General features: G+C 43.0%; 2 protein-coding genes across 4 annotated transcripts in view; both read left to right on the top strand.

Annotated features, from left to right (window-relative positions):
* Positions 1 to 80: 80 nt before the first annotated feature.
* LOC144684366 (dynein light chain 2, cytoplasmic) lies at positions 81 to 4,015 on the top strand. Its single transcript, XM_078548053.1, has 3 exons — positions 81 to 169; positions 1,528 to 1,670; positions 2,760 to 4,015. Exons 2-3 carry the CDS (start codon positions 1,539 to 1,541, stop codon positions 2,895 to 2,897), a joined length of 270 nt encoding a protein of 89 aa, XP_078404179.1. The 5' UTR covers positions 81 to 169; positions 1,528 to 1,538; the 3' UTR covers positions 2,898 to 4,015.
* Positions 4,016 to 18,380: 14,365 nt separating this feature from the next.
* Positions 18,381 to 26,722, top strand: part of heatr6 (HEAT repeat containing 6) — a 57,231-nt gene continuing 48,889 nt past the window's right edge. Inside the window, exon 1 of one of the 3 annotated variants that reach the window (XM_078548050.1) lies at positions 18,381 to 18,614. In XM_078548050.1, the coding sequence (XP_078404176.1) occupies positions 18,417 to 18,614 (198 nt within the window). In that variant the 5' untranslated portion in view covers positions 18,381 to 18,416. Of the gene's footprint in view, positions 18,615 to 19,118; positions 19,141 to 25,349; positions 25,407 to 26,722 lie in introns of those variants that run through there. The other 2 variants (XM_078548052.1, XM_078548051.1) reach the window with 2 other exon arrangements.

The following is a 26,722-nucleotide window of genomic DNA, read 5'->3' as shown; positions in this document are numbered from 1 at the left end:
GGGAGGGGCGGTCACACAACACAGCGGATCGCATCGCATCGAGGGGGAAAAAGCGGCTAACGGGAGGGGGGGAAAGAAAAAAAAAAATAAGAGACAGAAGACAGAGAGAAAGATAGGATAAAAATAAGAAGAGCTTTGCTGGAGCGATTTGGCAGATTAGCATCGGGAAGGTGAGAACATGTCCTGGCAAAGGCATATCTTGTGTGGTAATCTTTCTTTAATCGTCGCTGCTTTTTATTTTAAAAAGACATTTTCATTCTATTTAGCAACATCATGATTTTGGGTTACCTTAAAATGACCTAAGCTCTTTTTTTATTTAAAAGGAGCTGCGTTTCCAAGGTGTAATTGCTTAATGCACGTATTTACAGCAGCTTCGATTGGGGGGGAGGGGGAGAAAAACAACAAACTGCATATTATGTGCTGGAAGTCCCTTGAATTTATTTTAATTATAAGAAACATGTTTTACTTTTTACATGGGGGTGAACCTCCGGTACTTGATTTTTTTCCGGGTGGGGGGCTGGTGGGGGTTGGGGAGTGAAATGGTGAATAGTATAAATTCAAGAGGTTGATTCATTGGTACAAACTGTGTGGTGGTGGTTTCGTCAATTTGAAATGGATAATTTTAGGGTAGGACGTGACAGCGATTGTTTCAAGTTTTTTTTTTGGGGGGGGCAAAACACAAAAAGAGGGGGGGGGGGATGATTTGGGTTCTATGCAGAGATAAGAGGGCTCCACCTTCCAATCCAATAGCCTAATCTCTCAAGAATTCTGTCTCCGTTTAATCGAACCCGTGCACCTTTTGTTATTTATAGAGATAATGGTGACCCTGCTCGAGAGGAGCCAAGGATTATTGCAAGTAATCCTGAAATGCAATGCAGTACCTCCTTTTTTTTTAAAAAAACAGAAACAAGTCTTCTCTTTTGTCCCTTTTTTTTTATATCCAAAGTGATTATATCTCTTTCTTTCCCCCCCCCTCCTTTTGTGTGTGCATCCCCTTTCTCATCCCAAACATATAAAAATCTGCATTGAGGCACGGACTGACTGCATTTTACGCTCTCGTGCAATAACCTTGTCTGTTTAAGCTTGAAGCGCCAGGCTTTTTAGAAGTCCCAGAACTTAAAACATTTTCTCGCATGCCATTGTTGGCTTTTCTCTCTCTCTCTCTCCCTCACTGCAAATGGAGGTTCACTCGTCTCCTCTAGCGTGAATGATGATGATGATGATGATGAGAGGGCGCTGTTAACTCCCCGATGAATGAAGCTGCATCCGTGCCGAGTGCTTTTGCCTTCGCTTTTAAAAGCGGGAAGTTTGGAATGAATGTGTGCGCCTGGGTGTCACCTACGCCCAGGGTTAATATGGAAGTCCAGCAATGTTCAAACCTTTGTCGCTCCTAGATGTTTGTCTAGCTAGGTGTGTTTTAAAGGCTCACAGCCCGCAGTTCAATATTGTGCATGATCTGTATCTTTTTTATATGGAAGCACGGTGTCCTTTTTTCCCTCTTTTCCCTGTCCCCCCCGCCCCCTTGGCAGGCAGGCACGATGTCCGACAGAAAGGCTGTGATCAAAAATGCTGACATGTCCGAAGATATGCAGCAAGATGCAGTAGACTGTGCAACACAAGCGATGGAAAAATACAACATCGAAAAGGACATTGCTGCATTCATCAAAAAGGTACCTTGCTGTTCACTCTTACTCTATTTCTACAGGACAGTTTTTGATGGGTATGGTCGTCAAAGGTTCAGGATTGCTAAAACTAGATAGAAATGTGCAGGACTACCAGTGTCCAGTTCCTCATCAGACATTCAATTGTCCCATTGTATAAAGCACCAGGTGTTAACATTATAATACTTTTATTTTATAAGAAACAAATTATTGGAGCATGTTGTTTTAATTCAACAAGTGGGTCCTGGAAGACCTTTAAAAGGAAACATGATTTTGAATACCAAAATCAAAGATCAGACCAACTCCTGTTAACGCCACTACTGCAGTGTAGAAGAACCTTGCCTTGCTAATTTGGACTTTTACAAATATTGTTTTTGTAACTATAATAGCCTTTGCCTGACTAGACAGGGAGGGTAATAGTCTTGAGGTCTAAAGTGAGTTTTGGCACTCAAGTGACCTGATTGCAAACTGTGGTAATGCTGTCGTAATTCAGTGCCCACTTACTACTTAAGGAATGTGGAGTGCACACTCTAGGTTTTGGTTTATAACTTTTATAGTTTTAAAAAAAAAACTCACCTTTTTTTAAGTATGTGTTGTGTGATGCTTGGAGCAGAAACATGTCCAGAAACATGCCTGGAATGATTGGGAAGGGAGGAGACTCTCTTCATGATAATGGCTGCACATTCTCTGCTCTTTTTGTGTCTGTTAAAACCATTCTTCATGTCACCCAAGGTATGTTGTTAATTTCTCTCTGCTTCAACCCCCCCACCCCCAATTAGACCAAATAAGTATACCAAAGGCTGAGACTTGCTCACTCTCTCATGAAAATTCCATGCACTTTTATTCTAGCACCCCCCGCCCCCCCCAATTAAATCTGGAATATTGTGGACATTGCCTCTGCTAATTATTCAATAAATGTCTGTGTGCCTTCATACCATTGACTGTAAGCTTTTACTGCAGCCATTACATCACTGTACCACTGGATTGAGCTATATTGGTAGCCTGCATGTGTGGGGTGGTGGAGGAGGAGCAATTTAGTATAATGATAAATGTGATTGAGAGATCTTGTCATTTTTTTTTTTTCTCTTCTCTTGACAGGAGTTTGACAAGAAATACAATCCAACATGGCACTGCATTGTTGGCAGAAACTTCGGTAGTTACGTCACACATGAGACAAAACATTTCATCTATTTTTACCTGGGTCAGGTTGCAATTCTTCTATTCAAGTCTGGCTAAAAAAAAAAACGGAAGGGGTTAAAAATGAACTAATGCACTGACGGCTGGAGCCACAGTCCCTTTAATGGCTAAACAGCTGCATGGACTTTATCTTGTGTATATGTAGCAGTAAACTTGCTTTAGTTGCCCAAAAAGGCTTTTTTTCTTTTTGTATTGCACTGAAATGGATAAATGCTTAACAGTGGCCTTTAAAAGAATAAACTGGAATGGTTCTACTTGAAGACTGGATCACTGAACTTCTCTACAGAAGCAATTATTTTTGTTGTTCAGAAACCCAATCCTTTTTTTTTCCACATCAGTTCTCCCCTCTTGGAAGAGAGGGCATTTGTACTGCAGATGTTGGGTGTAAAATACTTATTGGCTTTCCTTAAGCTATTTCTTTTAATAGCAAAATTGCTATTGCAGTCAGTTCCATCAACAACTTTCCCTTTTTTTGTTAAAAGAAATTGGATCTGATTCACCACTGTTCTGATGAGGCTAAGTAAGACTTTATTTACACCAAAATCCGCTACATAGAAACATGAAAAGGCTGGCATTCCAGAATGTCATGAAGATGGTTTGATTGCACCTTAAGCAGGGCAAAGCAAATTGTTTTCCCCCTGTATTGTAATCTGCCAAGAGTGGGGAAACCTACAATACTTGTAATTCTGTGCGAGGTCATTATCAAACTAGCAACAGCCGAAGTTGCTCTAACTTGCTGTAAATGTACAGATGCTAAAGGCAGTTTGTATACTACACTAAGCAGTTTTTCTGTTTGCATGTTGTTCACCAAGGTGTCTGTGATGTATTTTGTCTTTCTCAAAAACCCTTCTCCTTGACACAGCTCATTTAAGATTATAAGCTGATCCTCTTTTTAATATAAGCAAACTATATACTTTATTAGAGGTGCTTATATTGATTTCTAGTCTTCCGTCTTCCCAAATTTATGTCTAAAACAAACTTCAACTGCTGATAACTTTTTTTTTTACCCCCCCCCATCCTGATATTTGTGTATGTACATAGACTACATAGCTTGTGATTAAAGCATGGAAAAGCTTCACTCCTGATTCATATCTGTCAATGAGCTAATTGTTAATGTAATTGCCAATAAATGGAAAGTGTCAGACCTCTGTCAGTTATGGGAGTTGTCTTGATGTCTCTTTTTTTTTCACTGTGGCTATCTTGACTGTGCAATCAAGGTTTGTTAGGACAATGCACTCTTTAAAAAGCCTAATTGCTGTTTTGCAAAACACTTGTAAAAGGGAGAGTGCAATTCTTTGGGATGACGATTGTGTAACTGGGTGACATTGTATGAATAAGCTCTCCTCAGACTGCTGAATTCTATGCGATGTAGCAACTTGAGTGTGCATCTGTATTTAAATTAACTTCAACCTAATATTAAATATATACACAATTATGATTGTGTATATGCAACATTTGATAAACTAATGCTTGATATATACACTCCTATGACCATTAAAGCTACTTATTGATTGAGTTCAGATTTCATAGCTTTTTTTTGTTGCATTAACCTATATGATTTGTTGATATCTGGCTTGACTTGAGCCATTATCAAGGCTCCTCACTTAGATGAGGGAAAGCAGTGGATGTAGGACTGCCCCCTGTGGAACTCTCCTAGTTGCTGCTCCCTGATGCATAGGTGTTTGTTTTTATAATAATTTTTCTCATTTCAACTTGTCAATACGAACTGTTATCTCTAAAAGCAGTCATTTGGGGTCTAATAAATATGCCCAGAAAAGCAAGCAGAGCACAAATTCTCCATAGCGTTAGGACAAGGTAACACAGTGAACACTATTCCCTCAACCCAAGCACTAACTCAAAACCTCCACAATAGGGAAGGAGGGGGGAAAAAAAAAAACAAGAAGCAAGCAAGTGTTTGTAGGAAGGAGAAAAGTGGCATTGGTAGATTTTTTCTCTGTTACTAGCTCAAACTGACTATGGTGCACCACTGATTATGAAACTGGAATGACTCTTCCCCTGCCCCCTCAAAATCTGAACAGGCCGTTCAAGGCTATTCCAAGTGTTGATCTGAAGTTAGAATTGGAGGTACAATGTTGGGATTCAGGAGAAGGTGCTTGACTAATGTAACTTAACATGTATGATATGGGTTTCTGTTAGTTCCTATTTATGAAAATTAAAGCCTAAATTATAACCAGTTAACAAATTAATCTTTGTTGCACTTTTCCTTATAATGATGCTTCTGCAACTACCCACAACACTAGCTGAGCACAGTGGTTGGTGGATTGTTTGAGGAAAAATAAAAATGGAGCTAGGCTGTTTAGGAGGTGAAATCAGGAAGCACTTGTACCACAGAATTTAAGAATTAGGAGCTGGAGTAGGCCATTTGGCCCTTCAAACCTGCAAAGATCTTGGCTAACCTCAACTCTATCTTCTGGCATTATCATCATACTTAATTCCTTAACCCAAGCACCAGCATTGTAGAAAGCTGGAATTATCACCCCCAAAAGGCTGAAGTTGCTGGGACCTATGGATGTTTTTCAGGATAGCTTGCTTTTTCTGGGTGGTAGGTAAGGCTATCTAGCAATATCTATCCATGTAGAAAGTATTCTTCCATGCTGAGGAAATCAAGGTAACAAAAAAAGTACACTAGATGGGGATTTCAATATTCACCAAGTGTGGTTCAGTGGCATCACTGCTGGTCAAATCTTGGAGAGGATTCCATTTGCATGATGTGCTGAAGGAATAAAGGAGAGTAATATATCCAGCATGAGGCCATGGTCTGGTCCACTTTGTACAATGGAGAAAGTCCAGATCTTATAATCCAAAACTGACCCCTCAGGTGTGGTGGATGATCACATAAACTGTATACCACCACAAATTTTATCATGGCCTAGCACATCCCTGATCCTGTTTCTCTCCAAGACAGGAGACCAAGCTTAGTTCAGTGTAGAAGGGCATATCAACCAGTACCAGATATAATGAGAATGATCTAACAGTCTTGTAAAGAGCTATTTGCCCACTATCCACTAAAAGTAGCATGCTATAAGCACAGTTATATTTATCCTGCAGCCTAAAAGATCAGAGTAAAATTCTTTGGCCTAATATCTACTGAGAATGCCAGTGGGGACTCGGGCATGAAGCAGGACACCCGTGAAAATTCAAAGCCTCAACCAATGTGGAACCCAAAGTGAGTGTGCAAAAGACGAGGCTGAAGTGATCACAACCGTCTTTAACCAGGTATGATCCCTTTTGTCCTCGCCCCAAGGACCCACGTCATAAATGCCAATGTGCAGCATGTTGGGGAGGTGATGGCATAGTGGTGTCACTAGACTGGTGATGCAGAGACTCAGGGTAATGCTCTGGGGGCCCAAGTTCAAATTCCACAATGGTGGAATTTGAATTCAATAAAAATCTGGAATTAAAAGTCTAATGATGACCATGAAACCATTGTTGTAAAGACCCATCTGGTTCACTATTGTCTTTTAGAGAAAGAAATCTGCTGTCCTCACCTGGTCTGGCCTTTATGTGAATTAAGATGCGCAATAATGTGGTTGACTCTTAAACGTCCTCTGAAATGGCTGAGCAAGCAAATCAGTTGTATCAAACCAAAAAGCCAATAAAGAGGAATGAAACTGGATAGAAACGACAACAGCCAACCTAGCTCTGTTGATGCTGCAAAGTCCTCCTTACTAACATCTGAGGGCTTGTGCCAAAATTGGGAGAGCTGTCTTACAGAATAGTCAAGCAACAGCCTGACATAGTCATACTCACGGAATCATGCCTTACCAATCCAGTTCCAGACACCAGCATCACCACCCTTGGGTATGTCCTGTCCCACTGGCAGGACAGACCCAGCAGAGGTAGGGCACGGTGTTATACAGTCGGGAGGGACGTGGGCCCCCATGAAGTCTCATGGCATCGGGTCAAATATGGGCAAAGAAACCTTCTGACCACATACCACCCCCACACCCACTCCCCCTCCCCCCAGCTGATGAATCAGTACTCCTCCATGTTGAACACCACTTGGAGGAAGCACTGAGGGTGTCAAGGGTGCAGAATGTACTCTGGGTGGGGGACTTCAATGTCCATCACCAAGAGTGGCTCGGAAGCACCACTACTGACCGAGCTGACCGAGTCCTAAAGAACATAGCTGCTAGACTGGGCCTGCGGCAGGTGGTGTGGGAACCAACAAGAGGGGAAAACATACTTGACCTCATCCTCACCAACCTGCCTGCTGCATTTGCATCTGTCCATGACAGTATTGGTAGGAGTGACCACGGTATACTCCTTGTGGAGAAGAAGTCCTGTCTTCACCGTGAGGACACCCTCCATCATGTTTTGTGGCACTACCACTGTGCTAAATGGGATAGATTTTGAACAGAGCTAGCAACTCAAGATTGGGCATCGATGAGGCGTTGTGGGCCATCAGCAGCAGAATTGTCCTCAAATACAATCTGTAACCTCATGGCCCAGCATATCCCCCATTCTATCATTACCAGCCAACTCCCATGTGACATTAAGAAGCGATTGCGTGCAGCAGACACTACAAAGATTATAGCAACATCCTGCTTTCAATGTTGACACTCTGTTCAGAACTAGCCACTCTCTAGCTAAACTGTTCTGGTACAGCTATGACACTGGCATTTTAATGATGATGTGGAAAATTGCCTGGCTATATCCTATTCACAAAATCCAAGATCAACCTAACCTAGTCAATTACTGCTCTTTCAACCTCCTCCCAATCATCGGTGAAGTAGGGAAAGGAGTCATCAATAACCTGGCTTACCAATGGCGAAATCAGATTCCACAAGAACTGCTCAATCTCGACTTCATCGCAGCCTTGAGCTAGATCTGGACATGAGCTGAATGCCAGTAGAGAGGTGAGAGTCGCTACCCTTCACATCAAGGCAAGATTCAACCAAACATGGCACCAAGCAGCCATAGCAAAATAGGCCAAAATGTGGGTCGAATCCTCCAATGGCTGGAATCAGACCTGTCAAAAAACAGGATGGTGGCCTTGATTGTTGGATGCCAGTTATTGCCGCCTCAGACCAACACTGCAGGCTTTCCTCAGGAAAATGTCCTCTACCCAGCTATAAGGTCAGGAGAGGTGCTACTTGCTGACAATTCCACAGTGTTGAGCTGCATTCACAACTCCTCCAATAACGAAGCAACCCCTGTGAGACTACAGCACGATGGGGATAATGTGTTAAGCAAAATAATTCCCAGCTATTTACCCATGACCTTCAACGACACCACCATTGCTGAGACCTCCACTATCAACAGCTCAGGGATTGCCAGAAGCTGGGTACACTCAATAATTGATTCACCTTCTGACATCTGCAAAGGCTCAAAACACCCTCCTGGATGGGTGCAGCAGCAATTAGGTTAAGAAGCACAAACACCATTCAGTTCATTTGATTGTGCCCCTGTCACCGTCATCAATATCCATCTCTCTCATCACTTGATGTACTGTGGCTATAGTTCTTTAGATTGGCAAGATACACTGCTGTAACACAAGTTCCTTTGACAGCATCTTCCTCCCCTGCAGCCCCGACCTATTGAGAAGGACAGGGGCAGCAATGCCATGGGAACATTCATAAGCTCCGAGCTTCCCTTCAAGTCACTTGCTATCCGAAAATGGCAACATATCCTGCTCCTGAAATTTTCTACCTAACACCATTTTGGGAGCATCATCACCAAAAGGATTCCAGTAGTTTGAGAAGAAGGCCCCGTGTGCAACCTCACCCCCACCCCCCAGCTTCTTAGGATAACTTAGGAAGAGCGTTAAATGCAACCTCGCCATTGTCATTCGGATACCAAGAAAAATAAAATTGGATATTATTCAGGAACTGCCTGATGCTTTAGTGCATAACTATAGCTAGTTTAGTGTATAACTAGTGTATAACTATACCACCAATAGAGACCAGGTAGGGCAAAAGCAAAATACTTGGGTCGCTGAAAATCTGAAATCAAAACAGAAAATGCTGGCAATGTTCAGCAGGCCCAGCAGCATCTGTGGAGAGAGTAACAGAATTAACATTTCAGGTTGATGACCTTTGGTCCGAACCAGACCAGGCTATGTTCTAGGTTCAATCATCATTCTTTGGTGAGTTATCTGTTCTCAGTTGGAGAGGAAACAGGAGTGCTAATTGCTAATTGGCTTCAGCATCCCTGAGCTTTGGAGTGGGGAGAGAAAAAAACAAGTAGTCAGGCTTTCTCATAGCCATTCAATGATCCTTGTTGAAAAACTTGGACAATGAAGAAGGACAAGTTTGAGCTCATTCGAACTTATTTAATTTACTACTTAGTTCACCAATGTCCTTTAAAGAATGAAATTTGCCGTCCTGACCCATTCTGGCCTATATGTGACTCCAGACCCACAACAATGTGATTGTCTCAGAGGGCAGTTAAGAGACAATCTAGCAAGCCATTCAGTTGTATAGAGGTGGGTAATAGCAGCTGGGTTTCCCAGTAACACACGCATCCTGTAAATGAATTAAAAAAAGCAAATGGCTCATGCCAATAGAACCATATCCCAGCGAGATTAAAGATGTTTAGATCAGGACAGTTGAAAAGGGAAGAAAATTGTGCTTTTCTATGCTAATTTTTTCCATTAATATTTTTCCCTTTTTGCAGGTATTGGTGCACTGATGGGCTGAAGTGCACGGGGAGCAGATTACCCTATAGTATTTAACTCAAATTTCTGTTCTTCAAAATGTGAGCACTGATAATGAGTGCCAATGGCAATCAGCAGGATGGTCAACCATGAAAGCATCACAGCCAAAGCAGATTCTGTTCTAATTCAATGTACACAGCTATATACTTCCAAGAATGGATTCTTGGATAGCAATAAGGAGCAAAAGCTCTAGTCACTCTAGCCAGTTGTTCACAACCAGGTGTGATCAGCTGTAGCAGAGACCAGGGATCAATATTGGACTGTACGACTCAATTGCTCAGTGGATAACCTTGCTGAGCCACTGGTGAGCCAGTCGGGATACTATTTCACATAAAATGATATTATTAATAATACTATTTTGCACAAGATGATACTGTAAAATCTGTACAGCCTCTTCGAATTATCAAGATCTCCGGTACTGGAACCACATTAGGCTATTTGAACTCAACAACTTTCATGTGTTTCCAGCAGCATACACCAATATGGTGATGTGAAATGTCTTTGTTTCTGTGCTCCACATCTCACAGATACAGGTATCTAACCTACACCTGGAGTCAACGCAAATGTAAATGCATAGCAGGCCACAGATGTCCATTAATACAGAAAAATGAATGGAATCATGTAATCCCAATACACTGATAAAAATCCTGGAATCCCATGCAATAAAATGGAATTTGACTCATTCAAGTGCCATAAATCAACGGTCTGGATTATAAATTCATGTCTACATATTAAAATTGTACTATTCTGGGGTAAAACAATAACATTACTCAAGTGCTGACAAAACCCTTTGCTCCCTTGATTGTCTCATTTCAGTGCTCCTTTCTGAAGGAGGTGACACATTCTGGGATACAGTTCCATAGTTGCCAGCAGCAGTCCAATCTTTACCACACAAAATAAGAGCTCATGGTCTAGCAAGTTACATGTTAGCATGGACAGAGGGTTGGTTGGCTAACAGGAAGCAGAGTAGGGATAAATGGGTCATTTTTGGGTTGGCAAGCTCTTTTTATTGGAGTGCCATAGGGATCAATACTGGGGTCTTAACTACTTACAATCCATATCAATGACTTCGATGAAGGGACTGAATATATATTTGCTAAGTTTGCTGATGACACAAAGATAGATAGGAAAGTGGGTTGCCAAGAGGACATAAAGAGTTGACAAAGGGATTGAGATAGGTTATGTGAAAGAGCACAAGTTTGGCAGGTGAAGTATAATGTGGGAAAATGTGAACTTGTCCACCTTGGCAGGAAGAATAGAAAAGCAGTATACTATTTGAATGGAGAGAGACTGCAGAACTCTACAGTACTGAGGGATCTGGGTATCCTGGTACACGAGTCACAGAAAGTTACTATTCAGGTACAGCAAGTGATGAGGAAGGTCAATAGAATGTTGGCATTTATTGCAATGGGAATTGAGTATAAAAGTAAGGAAGTGTTGCTATAGCAGTACAAGGCCTTAGTTAGATCGCATTTGGAGTGCTTTGTACAGTTTTGGCCTCCTGACTTAAGAAGGGATATAATTCCAATAGAAACAGTTCAGAGAAGATTCATTTGACTGATTCATGGGATGAAGGGGTTATCTTATGAGGAAAGTTTGAGCATGTTGGGCCTATACCTGTTGAAGTTTAGAAGAATGAGAGGTGATCTTATTGGAACATATCGGATCCTGAGGGGACTTGACAGGGCGGATGCTGAGAAGATGTTTCCCCTTGTGGGGGAGTCTAGAACTAGGGGACATGGTTTAAAATTAGGGGGTTTCTCATTTAAGACTGAGATGAGAAGAATTTTTTTCTCTCAGAGGGTCGTTAGTCTATGAAATTCTCTTCCCCAGAGAGCAGTGGAGGCAGGGTCATTGAATATATTCAAGGTTGAGCTAAATACAAGAAAGTCAAGGGTTATGGGGGCAGACAGGAAAGTGGCGTTGAGGCCACAATCAGATCAGCCATGATCTTATCGAATGGTGGAACAGGCTTGAGGGGCTGAATGGCTGACTCCTGCTTATAATTCTTATGTTGTGTTCTTAAGTCAAAATGGTTATTCTGCATGAGAACATACTCGGTGAATGTCACTTAACTATATGGGATGTCACAGTTAAACTCAATTCTGTTCTTATCCATTGCCCATATATAAAGGGGTACTTGTTGGCATTCAAGAGTGGCACCACATTCCCTCTCCCTACAGGTGTTAAGGGGAGATAATGAGTAAACTGAAGTTTACTCATTAATATCCTAGCTGAGGAAAATTACTTTGATGCCTGAATGGAAGTTTTGCCAAGATAATTGGTAAAAACATACCTGTTTTAATTTACAAAAACATTCCATTGGGATGCGGGTGATTCTGGCAAGGCACTTCTAATTGAACTGATGAAGTCCTGTTTTATTCATTCATGGGATGTGGATGTCACTGGCGAGGTGAGCATTTATTGCCCACCCCTGATTGCCCTTGAGAACCACAGTAGTCCATGTAGTGTAGGTACTCCCACAATGTTATTAGGTGGTGAGTTTCAGGACCTTAACTCAGCAATAATGAAGGAATGGTGAAACATTTCCATATCAGGATGGTGTGTAGCTTGGAGGGGAACTTGCAGGTAATGGTGTTTCCCTGGGCTTGCTGCCCTTGTTCTTCTAGGTGGCAGAGGTTACTGGTTTGGGAGATGCTGTCAAAGAGGTCTTGTTGAGTTGGTACAGGGCATTTTGTATATGGTACACACTACTGCCATGTGGTGGAGGCAGTGAATGTTTAAGGTGGTGCATGAGGTGTCAATCAAGTGGGCTGCTTTGTCCTGGTTGGTGTTGAGTTTTTTGAATGTTGATGGAGCTGCACTCATCCAGGCAAGTGGAGAGTATTCCATCACATTCCTGACTTGTGCCTTGTAGATGGTGGACAGGCTTTAGGAATCAGGAGGTGAGTTACTTGCCACAGAATTCTCAGCATCTGACTGGCTGTAGTAGCCACAGTGTTACGGATGTTCCAGTTAACTTTCTGGTCAATGGTGTCCCTCAAGATATTGACGGTGGAGGATTCAACAATAGTAATGCTGTTGCATGTCCAGAGGAGGTAGTTAGACTCTCTCTTGTTAGAGATGGTCATTGTCTAGCATTTGTGTGGCATGAATGTTATTTGCCAGTTATTAGTACAAGCCTGAATGCTGTCCAGGTCTTGCTGCATGTGGGCAGGGACTGCTTTATTATCTGAGGAGCTGTAAATGAAACTGAACAACGTGTAAACATGAGCAAATAATGAAGGGAAGGCCATTGATGAAATGACTGAAGATGGTTGTACCTAGGACACTGTCCTATGGAACTCCTGTAGTAATTTCAAGGACAGAGATGAATAGCCCCCAACAATCACAACCATCTTCCTTTGTTCTAGCCAGTGGAAAGTTTTCACCTGATTCCTACTGATCCTTTAACTCCTTGATTCACACTCAGTCAAATGCTGTCTTGATGTTGAGGGCAGTAATTCTCACCTCACCACTGGAATTCAGTTCTTTTGTCCCGTTTTGGCCCAAGGCTGTAATTGGTTTGGGGCCAAGTGGTCTTGATACAATCCAAACTGAGCTTTGGTGAGCAGCTTATTGGCAAGTAAAATGTTGCTTGATAACACTGTAGATTACACCTTCCCTCACTTTGCTGATAATTGAGAGTAGGCTCATGAGGTGGTAATTAACCATTTTAGATCTTTCCTACTATTTTGTGGACATGATGTACCTGGAAAATTTTCCACTTTTTCAGATAGATGGTTGTGTACCTGTAGAACAACTTGGCTAGGGGTGCAGCTAGTGCTGGAGCACAAGTCTTCAGCACTGCATCCAGGATATTGTTGGGGCCCATAGCCTTTGCTGCATCCAGTGTGCTGTGCTGTTTCTTAATGTCACATAGTTTGAACTGATTTGGCTGGAGATGGGCATTTGTGATGGTGGAGTCCTCAGGAGGAGGCCGAGATGGATCATCCACTTGGCACTTCTGGCTAAAGGTGGTTGCAAATGTTTCAGCCTTAACTTTTGCACCCATATGATGGCCTCACCATTATTAAGCGTGGGGATGTGCATGGAGGCTCCTCCTCCCATTAGTTCATTAATTGTCCAGCACTGTTCATGACCGGATGTGGCAGGACAGAGCTTTGATCTGCTCCATTGTTGTGGGATTGCTCTGTCTATATTTTGACTGTTTAGCATGTTTGTCGTCCAGAGTTGTAGCTTCACCACTTTGGTAGCTCATGTTTTGGTACACCTAGTGCTGCTCCTGGCGTGATCTCCTTTTTTTTATTTGTTCACAGGATGTGGGTGTTGCTGGCTAAGTCAACATTTATTCCCCATCCCTGATTGTCGTTGAGAAGGTGGTGGTGAGCTGCCTTATAGAACCACTGCAGTTCATGTGGTGTAGGTACACCCACAGTGCTGTTAAGGAGGCAGTTCCACGATTTTGACCCAGCCACAATGAAGGAATGGTGATTTATTTCCAAGTCAGGACAGTGAATGGCTTAGAGAGGAACCTCCAGGAGGCGGTGTTCTCATGTGTCTGCTGCCCTTGTCCTTCTAGATGGAAGGTGCTGTCTAAGGCGGTTTGGTGAGTTCCTGCAGTGCATCTTGTGGATGGTACACCACTGCTGCCATTGCGTGTTGGCGTGGAGGGAGTGAATGTTTGTGGATGGGGGGCCAATCAAGTGGGTTGCATTGTTCTCAATGGTGTCAAGTTTCTTGAGTGTTGTTGGAGTTGCATCCAGGCAAGTGCAGAGTATTCCATCACATTCCTGACTTGTGCCTTGTAGATGGCGGACAGGCTTTGGGGAGTCAGGAGGTGAGTTATTTACCACAGGATTCCTAGCCTCTAACCTGCTCTTGTAGCCACAGTATTTATATGGCTAGTCCAGCTCAGTTTCTGGTCAATGGTAATCCCCAGGATGTTGATAGTGGGGGATTCAGCGATGGTAACGCCATTGAATGTCAAGGGATGATGGTTGGATTCTCTCTTGTTGGAAATGGTCATTGCTTGGCACTTGTGTGACATGCATGTTGTTTGCCACTTATCAGCCCAAGCCTGAACGTTGCCCAGGTCTTGCTGCATTTGGACATGCTCTGTTTCAGTATTTGAGGAGACGCGAATGGTGCTGAATATTGTGCAATCATCAGCGCACATCCCCACTTCTGACCTTACATGGAAGGAAGGTCATTGATGAAGCAGCTGAAGATGGTTGGGCCCAGGACACCACCCTGAGGAACTCCTGCAGTGATGTCGTGGAGCTGAGATGATCGACCTCCAACAACCACAACCATCTTTCCATCTCCAACCAGGGGAGAGTTATCCCCCTGATTCCCACTGACTCCAGTTTTGCTTCCTTGATGCCACACTTGATCAAATGCTGCCTTGAAGGGCAGTCACTCTCACCTCATCTCTGAAGTTCAGCTCTTATGTCCATGTTTGAACCAAGGCAGTAATGAGGTCAGGAGCTGAGTGGCCCTGACAGAACAAAAACTGAGCTTCGGTGAGCAGGTTATTGCTAAGCAAGTGCTGCTTGATAGCACTGTTAATGTCCCCTTCCATCATGTTACTGATGATTGAAAGTAGATTGAGGGGGGCGGTAATTGGCTGGGTTAGATTTGTCCTGCTTTTTGTCTACAGGATTTCCTGGGCAATTTTCCACATTGCTGGGTAGATGTCAGTTTTGTAGCTGTACTGGAACAGCTTGGCTAGGTGTGCCGCAAGATCTGGAGCACATGTCTTCAGTACTATGGCTGGAATGTTGTCAGGGCCCATAGCCTTTGCAGTATCCAGTGCCTTCAGCCGTTTCTTGATATCAAGTGGAGTGAATCGAATTGACTGAAGACCATTATCTGTGTATCCTACCGTATTCATTGAAATAGAATTGTTCCAATGGCTTGATGGTAATGTTAGAGTTAGGTATATGCTAGACCATGAAGCTAACAGATTCTGGAGGAATACAATCCCGTTGCTGCTGATGGCCCACAGCACCTCATGAATGTCCAGTTTTGAACCAATGGTGTCCTTGTGCTGATGGTGTTCGCATGATGGCATTAGGTTGGTAATTCCAGGATGTTGCCCCAGCAATGGATGAAGGAATGACAGCATATCTCCAAGTTAGGATGATGAAACCTCATATACTAGTATCATTAATGAGAGATAGGCTGACAAAAAGGGGAAAAAGCTCAAATTTCTGGTGATTTGAAACAACTGAAAATGCTGAAAATACCCAGCTGATCTGTCGGCATTTTTCAAGGTGAGAGACATGTTAACATTTTGGGTATACATCTTTGCCAGAATTGAAAACTGAAAAGTAAGGAAGCTCCTTAGAAGACAATATGAATTTGCAATGTGGATGAAGGCAGAATAGCCAAATCCGTGAAAACCATGCACTTTCCAATGCTGAGCTGGGCCAATTATTCAAAATCAGGCCTTTCCAGTGTACTAGCAATGGCTTGTTGACGCATCAATTTATTAATATGAATCACTTGCCAAGCACCTAGGCACACTCCATCTCAAGTGCTACAGAGTAACAGTCAGAGCCTAGGCAGCATTAGCTAAATCTACCAGGTCTGGTACAATGTAACAGTGAGCGAGCACAAGAACACAGTAACACCACCATCTCCACCTGGAGTACCCAGAATCATCCACAACCCCAGCTACCCCATAAAGCTTACTCGCTATCTTTATGTATCATATGCAAATGGTGTACACTATGAATGTAATGTTGTAACCAGAGTATCAGTTGGAATTATACAAGACAATATATATTTGTGGACCTAAAACTTGAATGAGTTAAAAAAAAAGTTTTTCACGTTCACACTAAAGCTTGGGGCAGCCGCCGCAAAGGCGCAATGGGGAAGGGTTGCTGCCTAAGACCTTTCTGCCACAGTGCTCCGAGGGACTGGGAATTGTTTAAATCCCCTCGGGCTGTACAGCTCAAAATGAATGTCTGCAAATGATTGTAATATTCATTTATTGTATTGATGCATTTCGTGATACACGTTGTAAAAGTTGAAAAAAACAAAAAACTACTGCGGATGCTGGAAATCCAAAACAAAAACAGAATTACCTGGAAAAACTCAGCAGGTCTGGCAGCATCGGTGGAGAAGAAAAGAGTCGACGTTTCGAGTCCACATGACCCTTCAACAGAACTGGTGTTGTTCTGTTGAAGAGTCATGTGGACTCGAAACGTCGACTCTTTTCTTCTCCACCGATGCTGCCAGACCTGCTGAGTTTTTCCAGGTAATTCTGTTTTTGTTTTGTAAAAGTTGAACCTGATTGTATTTTTGTGATGGTGATTTTGAAATGGCTTGAAATGTTGTTGAAGATATTTTGTGAATAAAGTATATTTTTGCAAAAAAAAAAAAAGTTTTTCACATTCAACTGAGAACAGTGTTGATTATAAATTAATAACCTTTCTCACTGGCTTCCAACCAGAGAGAGAGAGAAAAAAACCTGTCCCTATTCACACTCAAAAAACCCCTCACAATCTTAAAAAAAAATGCTTAAAAGCAAAGAACTGCGGATGCTGGAAATCCAAAACAAAAACAGAAACAGAAATACCTGGAAAAACTCAGCAGGTCTGTGCACAAAAACAGAACAGGAATAGCTGGAAAAACTCAGCAGGTCTGTGCACAAAAACAGAACAGGAATATCTGGAAAAACTCAGCAGGTCTGTGCACAAAAACAGAACAGGAATAGCTGGAAAAACTCAGCAGGTCTGTGCACAAAAACAGAACAGGAATAGCTGGGAAAAACTCAGCAGGTCTGTGCAGAAAAACAGAACAGGAATAGCTGGGAAAAACTCAGCAGGTCTGTGCACAAAAACAGAACAGGAATAGCTGGGGAAAAACTCAGCAGGTCTGTGCACAAAAACAGAACAGGAATAGCTGGGAAAAACTCAGCAGGTCTGTGCACAAAAACAGAACAGGAATAGCTGGAAAAACTCAGCAGGTCTGTGCACAAAAACAGAACAGGAATAGCTGGGAAAAACTCAGCAGGTCTGTGCACAAAAACAGAACAGGAATAGCTGGGGAAAAACTCAGCAGGTCTGTGCACAAAAACAGAACAGGAATAGCTGGGAAAAACTCAGCAGGTCTGTGCACAAAAACAGAACAGGAATAGCTGGGGAAAAACTCAGCAGGTCTGTGCACAAAAACAGAACAGGAATAGCTGGGAAAAACTCAGCAGGTCTGTGCACAAAAACAGAACAGGAATAGCTGGGAAAAACTCAGCAGGTCTGTGCACAAAAACAGAACAGGAATAGCTGGGAAAAACTCAGCAGGTCTGTGCACAAAAACAGAACAGGAATAGCTGGGAAAAACTCAGCAGGTCTGTGCACAAAAACAGAACAGGAATAGCTGGAAAAACTCAGCAGGTCTGTGCACAAAAACAGAACAGGAATAGCTGGGAAAAACTCAGCAGGTCTGTGCACAAAAACAGAACAGGAATAGCTGGGAAAAACTCAGCAGGTCTGTGCACAAAAACAGAACAGGAATAGCTGGAAAAAATCAGCAGGTCTGGCAGATGCTGCCAGACCTGCTGAGTTTTTCCAGCTATTCCTGTTCTGTTTTTGTTTTTTAAAAAAAAAGCTTCTTTTAAATCCTCTTTCTCGCAGTAAAAATGTTTCAAATCTTATTTCCTCCATCAGACAATCTCAGTTGGTACTCCATCCTCCCAAAGCAAAAGGATTGAATCCTCCCTCTCTCCCTCTTGACCCAGGCAGAGAAGAATGCAACAGGAGAGTGAGACCTGAGCGAGCCAATTGTTGTTGTAGACGCGCCCTTTAACCCGGAGGGAGTTGGGGGGGGGGGGGGGGAAGGGAGGTTGCGTGGAGCGTTACCATAGCGAGGGAGCCTCAGGTTGAAGGAAGTGAGTCAATGGGGGAAGAGCCATGGCTGCCGAGGAAGGGCAGAGGGAGAGGGAGCGAGCGGCCACTTACCCCGGCCCGGACTGCGACTTCCACCGCTTCTACAGCAAACTCTTCACCATCAGGGCGGCGGACGACGAGAACTTCAAAACCGAGGTCAACCTGGTGTTCGACCAGCTCATCTCGGAGAATTACCTCGACGGTTCCAGCATAAGCCGCGAGGTAAGGGAGGGAGCCTGGGGGCTGGGGGCGGCTGCAGGTCACCCATCTTGGTCTAGAAGTGGCTGGTCACTCGCCCCCCCGCCCCAGTCACCAGATAGACTAGGTCATACCCGCCACCGCTGTCCTTCACTGGTTAAAATGATGCATGGACGGTAACAAACATTGCCCACCAGCACCAAAAGGTATCTCTCTCTCTCTCTCTCTCTGTGTGTGTCTTGGCTGGTCTATTTAAAGGGGCCACAGCCTCCTGGTCCTCCCCAACCTCAAGACAAGTTGAAGGTGGGCTTTCTTGCCCAGCTCGTGGTCCAAACCTGATTGAATTTGACATAAGAGTGACTACATTTCAGAAATTACTTCGCGGGTTGTGGTGCCCTTCAGGACAACCCTGGGGCACTGTACAGAGGCCATTATTTCTCAGACAGTGAGTGTTGTCAGAATATTTGGACGTTGAGAGCGTCAACTCTCTGCAAGCGCGCACATTTTTGAAACAAGGTCTGCTGTGTGATGATTCGGGGTGGGATCCTTGGTAAATATTTCCTCCCCTTCCTCCCTACAACCAGGTAAAGAGTCCATACTGTCAAGCTGAATGCAGTATAACCTAGAGATTGACCCTTGGGGCTGCCTTGGTTATGTAATTCAGCACTGCATTATGTAGCACATTTACCCATTGCCAGTTTTTTGTTTGTTCATTTGGAAAAGCAGATAGTGCTACAGTGAAGCTTCTGTTCCTCTGTCAAAAAATGCCAATTTGCTTAGTGGATAAGTGATAAGTGGACAACACGCTTGCTAAATAAATGAAATGAATAATGATAACTAAGGCAAGCTATTGGAGAGTAGCCAGCAGCCAAGGAATTGTACCTTAGCATCTTTTAAGGGATATAGGTAGTGAATTATACATCCTCATTTTGAATCCTGGAGCTGGTCAGATGGATCAAATTTACCTTTTTTTAGTCCTGCATGGATATAGGTTGTTCTATTTGCCTCCATAATGATTTAATTTTTAAAATTAATTTATGGGATGTGGGCGTCACTGGCTAGGCCAGCATTTATTGTCTATCCCTAATTGCTCTTCAGAAGGTGGTGGTGAGCTGCCTTCTTGAACCGCTGCAGTCCATGTGGTGTAGGTACACCCGCAGTGCTGTTAGTGAGGAAGTTCCAGGATTTTGACCCAGCGACAGTGAAGGATCGGCGATATATTTCCAAGTCAAGATGGTGAGTGGCTTGGAGGGGAACTCCCAGGTGGCAGTGTTCCCATATACCTGCTGCCCTTGAACTTCTAGATGGTAGCAGTAGTGGGTTTGGAAAGTGTTGCCTATAACATGGAACTGTGTGATAGCTGCAGCCAATTGTATAGTGCTTTTAACATAGGAAAATGTCTCACAGCACTGTAACTCGTTGGGTGTGAAGAGACTTAGGTGCTTAGAATATGAAAAGCCACAATATAAATGCAAGCTAGTTCATTTATTCCATGTTTCTTCAGGACAGATGGGGAGAAAATAGTGGTGAGTCACTGTGACACACATGATGTGCAGCTGCTTTATTCTCCTCATTCATTGACTTCCTTCAAAATTAGTGCTGTATTAATGAAGTCTTTTAAAGGGGTTGTACAATTATTTGGTTAGAAATGAGACTGAAGGTTATAGGTATATCGGTGAGTTAACAGATGATCACTAAGAAGCAAATACTTCAGGACTGCGATTATTTGGAGCAAATCTTGAAGTCTTCATTCTGTTTGGCCACTGCCCTCAAAAAATTTTAATAGGAGGCTATGGCAGTGCAGTTTGCAGGAAATAGTTTTGACAGGCCCAATGGGCTTGCCCTGTTTTACGTTTAGTGTTCTTAACTGAAGAAAAAATGGTGCCCATTCAAATGTTTCTAATTTCAACCTTCAAAGGAGGTTCTGATTATAAATATTCCATTGCTTTTTTGAAAGGGAATTTCTTCGATCTAGCACAATGGGAAAACCATTGCAGGAAATATCCAATAGTTTCTAACACTTCAAGGCTATATTTACGCAATGGTTGTACAATGCCTTCGGTTAAGCTGTGTGAAATGGGACTGTTGTGCTTGTGTGCGTCAGTCTACTGGAGAACTTGCAACAAAATATGACTGGGAAAGAATAACTGATCTTTGTCTGACTGGGTTGCTTTATGTTTTCCACGCTTTCTTCAGTCAACTGTGTACTTCTGTCAGTCTCCCTCTTTTTTTTCATTTTGACACTTCCTCCTGTGTTGTAGTGTAGATTCTTTGAGTTAATGCTGTAGTCCCTTGAAACAAGGAGGGTGCTTGCCAAGGAGTGCAGCCTGTGGCAAAAATCTGCCGTGTGGAGTCTTTTAATATGGGAGGCTGTTGTGCTGCAGCTGCCACACAGTCCTGGCTGGCCAGGAGGCTCTCATGCCTTTACCACTAGTCACGGGCATATTGGAAGGATTTGCAAGATTTGGCCAGGTCACAAACACACCTTGCGTGGCCATCAAGTCCTGGCGTGGGACTTGAACCTGGAGCTTCTAGCTTAGAGGCAGGGACACTACTCACTGCGCCACAAGACCTCCTAATGTTAACGTTTACTGCTCCAGGAACTAATCACCCGAGTTAGCTAGTAACTGGTTATTTAAAAGTGACTGCTCTCCATCCACCCTCCAACCAAAATGCGACCAAGATAATCATTGAAAATCATCATGGCAAATTGCAAAAATACAGAATCTCGAATCAGCATTGCTTTTTTTTTTAAAAAGAAGGACGACAATTTGTTGAGCGCCACAGATTTGCAGGAGATACACGAAGAAGCTTAAAATGGTGACAAGGGAGAAAATTAAATTAAATTCTCAAAGATCCAAAGGCTCTGAGGTACCTTTTATATTAAAAAAAATCATAAGGAACCAGCTGAGCTGTTCAAATACTTCCTGAGGGAAAGAGGGAGCTTATCACTGCTGTCCTGCCTGCTTGGTAAGTGTGTGATATTGTTGTTTTCTGCATAATCTCCCCATGCGACGTAAATTACTGGAAAATACTGTGCATGTCTACCCAGATCAGTACCCTAACACTGTTGCATTTTCTTTTTAAAAAAAAAATATAATGTTGGGATGCAGACTTCACTGCCAAGGCTAGCATTTATTGCCTGTCCCTGACGGCCCTGGGAAGTTTAAGATACCTGGGTGGTTTTCTATGTCACTACAGAGAGGTCAGTTAAGAATCAGTCATACTGATCAAGTCACTTTTGTTTTTGCAAAAATATACTTTATTCATAAAATATCTGAAAGAACATTACAAAACATTTCAAAATGGCCATCACAAAAAGTAAGTGCAATAATATTCAAGTTTTCCACATAGATCGTGTTGCACCCTGAGGTGCTTCAATACAATCAAACAAACATTACAGACATTTCAAAATGGTCATACAGTCAGACAGTGCAATGGTACTTAAGTTGGCTACATAGATCATGTCACACACTGAGGTGTTTCAATACAACTGTGATACATGTAATATTCACTGCATACATTCAATGTGAGTCATACAGCCCAAGGAGTCTGTACAATTCCCAGCCCCTCGGTGCACTATGGCTGAAAGGTTTTAGACAGCGACCTTTCCCCATTGCACCTTTGCAGCGGCTGCCCCAAGCTTTAGTGCGTCCCTCAGCACGTAGTCCTGGACCTTGGAATGTGCCAGTCTGCAACACTTGGTTGGGGACAACTCTTTGCACTGGAAGACCAACAAATTTCGGGCAGACCAAAGAGCGTCTTTCACCAAGTTGATGATCCTCCAGCTGCAGTTGATGTTTGTCTCAGTGTATGTCCCTGGGAACAGCACGTAGAGCGCAGAGTCCTGTGTCACAGAACTGCTCGGGATGAAGGCCAGGTGAGGCTGATGGGTTTCCATCCCTAGCAGACATGAGTGAGCCAGTTGGGTTTTTACAACAGCACCACAAATTTATGGTCACTTTTACCGACGCCAAATTTTCGTTTTTAGATTTTTCAAACTGAATTCATATTCTTGAACTTCCATTCTCTGGACTATTAGTCCAAGCCTCATAATTGCTAGTCCGGTAACATAACTACAACATCAACTTCCCCAAATACTGAAAATACCTAACGCAGATGTAGGGAGTCCCTTGTGAATATACGACAACTTCATTTGACTTGCATATACTTTTCTCTGGCAATCGCAGCAGTTTTCCTCCATGTACGATCTCAAGACATAAATTGCTGCTTCTCACTGCAGGTGAGATTTTATCATCCAGCCCATAATTATCTCAAAGAAAGTGCCAGCACACAGTGGCAAGGGTGGGGGTGGTGTTAGTGGTGGAGGGGTTGGGGGTGGGGGGTGGGAGGGGTTGCAGAAATGGTCTCTGACACTTCTCATTGGGAAGGAATAGCCAAATTCTGGTGCTGAGCATCAGGGAGACTCACTGCTTGTCACCGGGTCCATCACAGGCCTTTCTTAACATATATGAGGGTCTGCAGCAATTAACTGCTTGCAGATGTTGTCCCCTCCCCTTCCCCACATTCATCACCATCTGGAGTCTTGCAGAGGAGTGTTTGTTTTGCATAATCTGGCCAATGGCAGTGTTGATGCCAGCACACAGCCCAGGAACACCCAGAAACACACTGACACTGTTAGACTGCATAATATTGGAATGGGCACAATTAACAGGGCTAGTTGGCGTTCCAGACAATTGGAACACTGGTGAAAACTGACAACCTGGCTCCATGATATCCTTCTTGATCTTCCTTCAACCTAACCATTGGACCATCACCATTCCATCTTGTGATGGAGGTGGTTCCAGTCCACAACATCACCCAGTGAAACATCCCTTAAATACATAGATTCTACCAGAGTTTGGCAGCTGGTTTTTTTAATGCATTCACAACATATGGGTGCCAGTGGTTAGGCCAATGTTTATTTCCCATCCCTAATTGTCCTTGCGAAGGTGGTGTTGAGCTACCCTCTTGAACCACTGCAGTCTGTGTGATGAAGCTATTCCAGCAGTGCTGTTAAGATAGAAGCTCCAAAATCTTGACCTAGCGATGATGAAGGAACAGAAGTACATTTCCATGTCAGGATGGTGAGTGACTTGGAGGGAAACTTGCAGGTGGTGGTGTTCCCATGCATCTGCTGCCCTTGTTCTTCTAGGTGGTAGAGTTCACAGGTTTCAGAGGTGATGTTGAAGAAGCCCTGGTAAGTTGCTGCAGTGCACCTTGTTGATGGTCCACACTATAGACACAGCGGCCTGGTGGTGGGGGGAGTGAATATTTAAGGTGGTGGATGAGATGTCATGTGGGTTGCTTTGTTCTGGATGATTTCGAACTTCTTGAGTGTTGTGGGAGCTGCACTCATCCAAGCAAGTGGAGAGTATTCCATCGCACTCCTGATCTGTACCTTGATGATGGTGGACAGGCTTTGGGGAGTCAGGAAGGGTGTTACCTGCCTCAGAATTCCCAGCCTCTGACCTGGTCTTGTAGCCACGATATTTATGGAGCTGGTCCAGTTAAGCTACTGGCCAGTGGTGACTCCAAGGATGTTGGTGGTGTGTGATGGTAATGCCATGGAATGTCAAAGGGAAGTGGTTAGATTCTCTCTTGTTGGAGATAGTATGACTTCCATCCTGGTCCAGTTGTGAACTATAACTCTAATAGAGCATGATAATACAACCATTTGGAATTGGCTATATGGCTAATTGCCTATACCCCAGAATAATTGGTTCAATTGATACTTTTAGCCACTCAGATTTACTGCCATGGTTAATCCCTAATGGCTTTTTTGAATGGATGTAGACATTGCCAAGGAGCCACTACTTCTGTATGGCAATAAATCAGCTTTAAAGTTAGGTTACCATTAGGTAGAATATCATTACTCTGTCATTATTTCTGTAAGAACTCTGTACTAATTTGTACTGTCCTCATAGATTACCTAGCATGACAGAAGGCCTTATTTAAATTTCACTGAGTCAGTGCAGTGCTGGGTCTTATGTAGTTTATCATATTGTCCCATACTTGCTGGTTTATACATTTAATTCAGCTTACAGGTGCAAAAACAGGATATCATTTTGTGGAGAATACCATCTGGTATTTGCATAACAATAGTGCATTAAATTTGCAGCTTTGCAAATGTATTTTTCAAAAAAACTTAACTATATTATCTAGTAACTCCTGCATGTCAGCCTCAGCTAATTATAGCCAATTGAGGAATGATCTGCAAACTTGATGTTGCTTTTTTTACTTTCTCTAATTTCGTCCCTCCCCCTTGTCCTCCTGAAGGTGCTTCTGTGCCTTGAGATGTGGACAAGTGAGTTTTTAAGGATCTCAGATAATTTTCAACATTAGCAAAATAAGCATTAGAATTGAAGTCACTAATCCAACCCCCATCCCTTCCCCTTTGCGCCACCTGTGCTATCCCTCTATTCTATCCCTTTAACTCCTACTGTGCTTTAGCTTTAGCTAAAGGCGAAATCTTTAAGCAAGAGTACTGATAAACAGATGGTGGCAAGCTGGGTGATTGCTCAGAGGGAAGCCTTGCGATCAGCATATGATTCAAGGCTTCTTATTGTTTGCTTCAGTGCACTACAGTACTGAGATTTTTACCATGCAGTCAGTCTGATATGATTGTAGGTATCGTTATAAATGTCTGATAAATTATAAAGAAAAATAATTTTGGTTTGTTCTTGCTTGTCTTCCTTTTACACCCTTCAAGATTACATTTGGACTGCAACCAATACACAATTATATGATTTGACCATCAGTGACCTCTGGTATATGACCTCACATAATTGAGGGATAAACACTACTATAGTGCAGGTAAAACTATATATCTTGGGTTTTCCTTTCATTAGAACCTGTCCTTTAATGCTTGCTGGAATGGCCCAATGTTTTTGGAGAAGGTGTTTAATTTTCACAGTATTTTTTTTTTGTTGGTATGTGTGTATTTAAAAAAATTTTCCCTTTTATTTCTAACATCTGGAGCTCTCCTCATATGACACATCTCCCCCATGGAGAGGGCGGGCTGGAGACCCATTTGCAGGTCCCAGCCAAGACCTCTGTTTATCCAGTGGTCTCTACTCAGCATCTTCCCCATTATCATGTTGTTGCCATCAAGAGCTACTGGGCGTAGATTCTCAGACATAAACCTGAGCCTTATCACTTGGCAATGTTGTGTTGCTGCTTCAGTTCACTGCCAGCTTCCTAATATTAGTCTTTTATGTCCTGATATCTTACACTTTAGCTTAGCATTCATTTTTTGATCTCGCTTTTTTAAAACACCTTGGCAGATTTTTCTACATTAAAGGCCAAATAAATGCAGGCAGTTGTCATTACTGTTGAACATTGTTTTGCTGTAATGGGAAGATGATGATCTCCCATCACTGCAAATTTTTGATAACTCTAATCCAGTATTATCTGTACCTGACCCGCAGCCTTTATGTTATCAGTTCCACCTCACAAGACATCCAATCACTGGAGGACTCATTGGAGCGTTAGGGTCCAATCCAGTATTCTAGTCCAAGGGTGTGAATTTGCCCTGGGGGAAAGTCGGGGTGCACTGCAGGAAGCAGGCTTGCATCCTGCCCTACTTAGCTTTAACTTTCACCTCTTCACAAGCTTACATTTATGGGCCTTTTAAAAATTCTGTCATGGGATGTGGGTGTTGCTGACGAGCACTTGTTGCCCATTCCTTATTCCCCATGAACTGTGTTGCTTGCTAGCCCCTTTCAGAGGGCAGTTGAGAGTCAATCACATTGTTGTGGGTCTGGACCCACGTGTAGGCTAGACCAGGTAAGGATGGCAGGTTTCTTTCCCAAATGACTTTAGAGATGGGGTTTTTATGATAATTGATGATAGTTTCTTGGTCACCATTAGTGAGACTGGTTTTCAGTTATAGATTTATTCATTAATTGAATTCCACCAGCTGCCATGGTGGGATTTGAACCCATGTCCCCAGAGCATTTAGCCTGGGCCTCTGGATTATGAGTCCAGTTACTAGTCCAGTGACACTACCACTATACCACCATCTTCCCTTTCTATCTCTTCACTTTTCTAACACTCAAACTGAAACCTTAGAGCTTTCATTTCATAGATGTTACTGCGTTATGGAGCCGGGTGATTCGATTCTAATAACA

This window comes from Cetorhinus maximus, chromosome 9, assembly GCF_964194155.1.
Source record: "Cetorhinus maximus chromosome 9, sCetMax3.hap1.1, whole genome shotgun sequence".
Taxonomy (NCBI): Eukaryota; Metazoa; Chordata; class Chondrichthyes; order Lamniformes; family Cetorhinidae; genus Cetorhinus; species Cetorhinus maximus.
Note: the sequence above shows the minus strand (reverse complement) of the source record. Positions and strands in the feature narration are given on the sequence as shown.

Excerpts from the sequence above, each read along its gene's own strand:
- LOC144684366 (XM_078548053.1), top strand. The coding sequence starts at position 1,539 with ATGTCCGACAGAAAGGCTGTGATCAAAAATGCTGACATGTCCGAAGAT. Across the intron at positions 1,671-2,759 it reads TTGCTGCATTCATCAAAAAG|GAGTTTGACAAGAAATACAA; the intron begins GTACCTTGCTGT and ends TTCTCTTGACAG.